This window comes from Dermacentor silvarum, chromosome 2 (assembly GCF_013339745.2).
Source record: "Dermacentor silvarum isolate Dsil-2018 chromosome 2, BIME_Dsil_1.4, whole genome shotgun sequence".
In the NCBI taxonomy this organism is placed as follows: Eukaryota; Metazoa; Arthropoda; class Arachnida; order Ixodida; family Ixodidae; genus Dermacentor; species Dermacentor silvarum.
The window spans coordinates 160,102,018-160,108,747 of record NC_051155.1 but is presented as its reverse complement, the minus strand read 5'-3'; the positions used below and the strand labels follow the sequence as shown (position 1 = coordinate 160,108,747).

Below are 6,730 nucleotides of genomic sequence, written 5' to 3'. Positions count from 1 at the left end.
TACATGTGCTTTGCTCTCTAACTTCAGACGACCGCTGATAAATGATGACAAGAATGTGGAGGCTGACACCGACTTACGAAACTGAAAAGCGGAGTCTGTTTATTCACAGCACTTAAGACAACTTGTATGTATTTGTTGTAAAGGCGAAAGCCTTTTCGAAGGAAAGAGCAGGCTTCGTCGTCGGGGACGGACAAGCCTTGATACAAAGAGACAATACGTCAGCTCGTCTTCAGGGTTTCATTTCTTCTTTTCGAGTCCCTGCACGCAATCCCGCGTGCCACGCGCCCTCCTCCAAACCTCTTTCTCGTCGGCTTTTATGCGCCGCACAGTGTAGCAGACGACGCTACCACTATATTTGAAACGGGCGTTTCAACACTCCTGGCGCGAAATGTGCTAGGGGCGCATTTCTAAAGGGTACAAACGTTGCACTGGTCGCGATAACAACACCGGCGTAGCCGCGGCGACATGTGAATCGGCGAAAATCTTCTAGAAAGCATTCAGTGTTAACACGTGTTACAAGCTCTAGATGAATAGCTCGTACTACGGCACACGTAAAGATGACAACATGGCCTTTAACAACAGGTTCACCTTTCGCATATATCGGCCCCTAAAAATCCACTCCTACTGTCTCAAAAGGCTGAGCCATTTGCGCGCGTTCTACAGGCAGTGCTGCCATTGGGACACAGGCGGTTTTCGCGCGGAAACGAGCACAGCATGAGCACTTCGCGATCACTTTCTTCACGCACTGCCTGGCGGCCACAATCCAGAATCTCTCCCGTATCTCTGCCACTGCAACTGGTATTCCAGCGTGGAAAAGACACGTGTGGGCACTGTGGGCGTTCAGCTGCGTCACTCGGTGATCGCCAGGAAGCAGTCGAGGGTTCTTGACGCTAGGCTGAGTAACTGCGTTCTGTAGTCGTATTCTTATGCGTAGAAGTCCATCGTCCTCCCGAAGAAATGGGTGGAGATCTTTTATCCGCGATGATGTTTCGATGGCGCGCCTAGCTTTCAGTGATGCTATTTCCGTTGAGAAAGCTTGGGTTTGGGTGTAGGAATACCAGTAAATTTCCGCTCTGGCAATTTCTTCCGTCAGTAGCACATTTTCATTTTCATTTTCCTTCTGACGTCTTAGTCGGCTGGAACCATCGGAAAACCTTAGGATCCAGGCGGTCACTCTAAGGATGCGAGTCCATGAGCTATATCTGCTCAAGTCGAAGAGTGCTGGGTGGGGCTCTGTTGACGCGTGTAGCACGACAGTATTGGGCGCACATTGTTCTAGCACAAGTTGTGGGCAAGTCTCTACAGTCGTAGTCGGATGAAATGTGGTCCGCATCGCTAGCCAAGTTGGCCCTCCCCACCAGAGGCCATTGGTACAGAGTGAACGCGCTGACGTTCCCCTGGAAATCAAGTCTGCAGGGTTGACCCTTCCAGAGCAGTGGTTCCATAGTTGAGGAACTGGTAGGTCTTGTATTTCAGAGACTCGATTACGGATGCACGGCTTCCACGTCGTGAAGGATACAATCTTATGTATGCGAAACGATAGCATTTTAAACAGGTCTTTCTTGAGGTTGGGGCCTTTCTCTGGATGATCATTCAAGGATGTCGCTCCGGCCACATGCGATGACGCATCAAAAATGGCCCGTAGCTTAGTAGTCGTGGAAGACTCCTTGATGACTTCATGATGTGTCATGTAATAAGTCTTATTCTGAACTGTGTCGTGCGAAGGTACGGGTTCTGCATGACCGTCCTTGAGATACTGCGTGACCGCCGTATCGTACTGAAGTAGAAGGTCTTCGTTCTTGAACAGTCGGCGCAGAAGGCATTGTAACGTTTTCATCGCTACCATCCGATTGTCTTTAGGTTCGACATCAAGTGCCTTCCACCGAAGGCTTACTTTGTAGCGATCGTCGCGCTGCTTGACATTGTTGTTAAATTCTTTCCAAACAGTATTATCATGTTCAGACGAATCTGGCTGATCAGTTATACCCAAACTATCAAGCTGCCAGAATTTCTGCAGTGATGTTGATAGATCGTCGAACATGCAACACGAAGTACGGAGCACACACACATTCGTCTGCGTCCGTCGATTGAGACATCTGTCGTTGCTAATTGGGCCTTGCAATACCCATCCAAGTGCCGATCTCCTAGCGACCAATTCTTTGTGGGCCTCATCCCATGTCACTTCTTCTCTTAATATTTTCCAACTCTGGTCTGCCCCGATTAGCAAACTAATTCCTGGTTCCTGTAGTGCTCCAGGATAATCAACCGCGTCAGCGAGGGGCCTACAACGACTCTTTATTATCTTCACAAAGTCGTTGTCATGCGGAATCTCCACAATATCCTCGCAAATGTGCGGGATTTCAATAGCCTCAATTTCCACAAGGGTCCCGTCAAACTGACTCTTCAGTGCAAGCTTAACTATCTTTCGTCGAGCAGTGCGGCTGGGACTTTGATGGCCAAAGATGCGTATGCATAAGTCGACTTCATCTATGACTTCTAGCTTCAGTTTGCGCGATAATTCTTGGCTAACAAAAGTACGTTGGCTGCCGCTGTCAAGAATGCCTCGTACATAGCAACAAAGATTGCGGCCCCGCATCCATGCTCTAAACGTCTGAAGTAGAATAGCAGTGTCAAATCTGCAATGGCTCTTGCTGCCTACTTGTGTAGCATGCATCGACGCGCTGCTGAGAGACTGCTTTGGTTCAGGTGTAACCGCCTGTGATCTGTTCTTATAACACATAGATGAGGCATGTCTGCCAGCGCAGTGTGTGCAACTAACCTTGCGGCGGCAATCCTGGGCCCGATGCCCCTTGGTAGTGCACCGGAAACAGCTGCCGCTTGCCATGAGCAGACGCCTTTTCTCGTTGTGGTCCAAGGAGGAGTCACACTCTGATGTTGCATGACACTTCTCGCAAAAGACGCACGTTTCAGTGGCACTGTTCTTAAGCACTGCTGCCGATGACGGTGGTGTCTGTCGGCGACCGGATCCGGGCAGCAGGTACTGTCTGCTGGATCCCTCTAATAGACCGTGAGCTGTTCTCTCCCTGCAGTCAACCTCGACGCGAAAATACTGCAGGAGATCTTCAAGGTCTTCCTCCGCTGTTGGCCTTAAGTTCCGATCGTCATTTGCCTTAAGGCTTCTGTGTCTATGGTAATTTACCATGACGTCTTGAGGGATGGCTTTCGTTAAAACTTCGCCGAGCATTGCTGCATACGACGACGCAGGAACTCCGAGACCTCTCAGTCCTCTTATATTCGCCTGTACTAAATCGTACAGGTTCCGCAATCCCGTGACATGGGTCGAAGAGCTCACCGGAGTGAGGGTACGCAGGTTCTCAAGGTACTTTGCCTCGATGATCTTGGCGTTCCCGAAGCGTTCCTTGAGAATCTCAATGGCATCGGCGGAACTGTTCTCGGTGGTAAGGATCCCTGCGATAGCCTTGGCTGCCGGGCCGTCCAGAAGAGAGTGGAGATACTGGAACTTCACGATGTCACTGAGACGGGAGTTATCATGCACGTTGTGGCGGAACACGTCCCAAAACGACTGCCACTTCATCGTTGATCCATCGAATCTCATTAGGTCCAATTTGGGCAGTCTTGGTCCAAGTGCGGCAGGGGCACTCACTTGGGGACCGTTCTCGCCAGAAGGCAGCGCGCTGGTAGGTTGTATGGGCGGCGGCTCTACACGAACACCTGTACCGGTGGTCGGAGGATTAGACAGCTCCAAAATATGGTGTCGCAGCAGTCCCAGGGCGCCAGCGGCCTGGTCTTCATATTCCAGTACGGAATCGTAGTCGGCTGCGACCTCATCGTCAGACATCTCGGCATGAAGCTCACCGTTGATCTTCGTGAGCTCATTCGTGCTCTTCTCGAAGACGCTGAAGGATAGTCCGGAGCGTTGCCAGGTTGAACTCGTTGGTTTCAATGAGGTCACTAATCTCTTTCACAAGTCGCGTCTGCTGAGCTCTTCGAGCTGCACGCATCTTCTTCAAGCGCTCCATGGCCCATCCAAGTCGAAGTCCTGCTCCCGGGTTTCGGCACCAAATGTAAAGGCGAAAGCCTTTTCGAAGGAAAGAGCAGGCTTCGTCGTCGGGGACGGACAAGCCTTGATACAAAGAGACAATACGTCAGCTCGTCTTCAGGGTTTCATTTCTTCTTTTCGAGTCCCTGCACGCAATCCCGCGTGCCACGCGCCCTCCTCCAAACCTCTTTCTCGTCGGCTTTTATGCGCCGCACAGTGTAGCAGACGACGCTACCACTATATTTGAAACAGGCGTTTCAACATTTGTTGCCGCCATGGAAGTCTCAGCCTTCTGATTTTCATCTTCAAGTTGTCCTCGTCACACTTGTCAACAACATAAAATCTTTGGCATACTTTTTGTATAACACATAACCTGCACCTGTTGTATACAGAAATCCAAGGCGTCTGATGCGTCGTGTTAGGAGCTCTGGGATGACTGCTGCCTTGTACACCTAGAGAAGACCGTGAAGGATGTCTTCTCAGATTGCCTTATTGAAGTATATGCGCTCCACTGACATGCGGTGTTGGCAGTCAGGATGATTTGTTCAAATAACAAAATCACACCACGGTTTCCTGGTGATTCCCAGTTGTCCCTGAACCTGATAAAAATATGCATGGTCTCGTTTCAACGTGACCTCCCCATCAATGATTTCAGAGCAGAATGGTCTGTCATGGCAAGCATCAGCAACTCTTTGGTCAGCTTTTGAAGCGGGGAACTTCACCTCAAGGAGCCCAATTTCATTTGCTTCTTTAACTAATCGATCAGGGAATGCGGCAATGAAGCAATAATGTTCATGGACTAGGACTCACGTCTCCACAACTTCAATGTTCTTGTCGTACAGTTGCATCAAATTTATGTACTCGTGTACTGCTCTGGCCTCATTCTGCAGCCCATATAACCTAGGGTCACCCTGCTTGAGAACCTCATTACGAGGATGAAATATTTCTTTTACAAGCCCTACAGGCTTTTGGCGGTGAAGAGCTGTGCGAAATTTTGATGCAGTCAGCCTGTCCGTTCTTTCGGCTCGCCAAGCAAGGTTCTGGCGTTGGCCCAGTGTCTTGATGCGCACTTCCTCACTCTGCGTGGCTGTTAGGGGCACCTGGTTCTTGAGGAACTCGTCAAACAACTCGAGGTATTTTGGCGAGTACAGGTCCGCTGTGTCAGCAATGGAGCTCACATTTTTTAACGGCACCAGCATTCCTTTTTTGTATCTATTCCACACAAGCTCAGGTCCAAGTGTGACAATCTTGTCTCTAAAGGCCGCAGGACAAGCCTGCCTAACTTTTTGCAGGTTTGGTTGATGTTCCCGCTTGATTTTGGCCTGCACCATTTTGTTTACGACGCACTTCTTGAAAGTTATCTCTGCCAGCGATTTGGTCACTAGGTGGTTGTGACCTGCAAATAAACAAATTGCAGCACATGTAAAAACTTCGCAACTGCTCACACAGCTAGCTTGCAGCTGCTCTGACACATGCTTATATGTTCACTTGGTACCATGTTGTTTCACATTACTTGCAAAGATAGATTACACTTAAATGTCGTAACAGAGATGTGCAAGCAGAAGAGACACTGAAGCTGCTTAATGATGATATTTGTTTATCCACCTGCATTCACCACTTGCCTATGCACTGTTTGGTGTTTTTTTACTTAACAAATGAAGCTGTAATGTGCTGTTCTAAATAAAACGAGTGTCTCACCGTGCGTTAGTGCCATCCATTTACATGGAATGCTTGTACAGGACGGTTTCTGAATGCCTCGGATGGCGAACAGCAGAGCAGCAACATGCTCGCACCTTTGGCTCTGGCTGCAAGATACACAAAGAAGAATAAAAGAGACTATACTGTGAAACCTAGTGAAAGCTTCCAAAACAAAGTATTTGATTTAAAGTACAGACCGTAAACAACTTTCTAGCACGCCAAGTTTCCAAAAGCAACATCTTGATCTTGGTTAATGTCTTAATATTTGATGCAGTACGTGCAGCGCGAAAAGCACTCTGCACCATTATGTGCACTGCCCTTTCCTGCTCGTCCTTCACCTTTTCGCACTGCACATACCATTCCATCATGTTTCCAGCTGCGTGGGCGAACTGCTTGACGGCGGCGTCACCCATTCTTTACACAATACAATTTATGCGTGGTTGAGGCCTTTTTCGTTATGCATATTGTCCTGCACCATCGGATAAGTGCTTGTGGTGCCTAACGCTGCGAAATCGCTCGCAGCTTTCGCCTTGCTATCCTCATCACACCGGCACTTTCCATCGCAATCGAGCACGATCCACATCGAGTGAGGGAACTCGATCGCAAGCTGCTGCCTGCACCCTAAAGCTCGGTGAGATCAACCAACTCAACGGAACCATGCAGCAGCGATAATTTTCGATCGGAATCAAAAGTAGAGCACTGCACGGGCCCATTTTTACATTAGGCGGCCCGCCCGAGCCCGATAAAAACTTTTATGGCGAGACCCGGGCCCGGCCCGGACCCGGAAATAATCTGCGTTACCCGCCCGGCCCGGCCCGCCACCCCTTTACCTTAAGCCCGAGCCCGGCCCGAGCCCGGCTCGAAACCGGCCCGAACCTGGCCCGAACCCGGCCCGAGACCGAAAAATACATGTTTTTCAGAGTTGAGAAGCCCGAGAATAACTCGCAGAAAGCCCGAGCCCGGCCCGGGCCCGCGTCACAAAACCCGAGCCCGGCCCGGGCCCGGGTCAAA

At 49.9% G+C, this 6,730-nt stretch overlaps 1 protein-coding gene across 1 annotated transcript; it reads right to left on the bottom strand.

The window, feature by feature from the left end:
- Positions 1 to 1,404: 1,404 nt before the first annotated feature.
- LOC125943556 (uncharacterized) lies at positions 1,405 to 3,820 on the bottom strand. The gene is made up of 2 exons (XM_049662950.1): positions 2,780 to 3,820; positions 1,405 to 1,464 (listed from the first exon to the last, which is right to left on the bottom strand). Exons 1-2 carry the CDS (start codon positions 3,818 to 3,820, stop codon positions 1,405 to 1,407), a joined length of 1,101 nt encoding a protein of 366 aa, XP_049518907.1.
- Positions 3,821 to 6,730: the final 2,910 nt, after the last annotated feature.

What these genes read in the sequence shown, in the direction of transcription:
- LOC125943556 (XM_049662950.1), bottom strand. Translation starts at nt 3,820, where the DNA reads ATGTCTGACGATGAGGTCGCAGCCGACTACGATTCCGTACTGGAATAT. An exon ending in CCCAGGATTGCCGCCGCAAG is followed by an intron (nt 1,465 to 2,779) that starts GTTAGTTGCACA and finishes CTGAAATACAAG; the next exon opens with ACCTACCAGTTCCTCAACTA.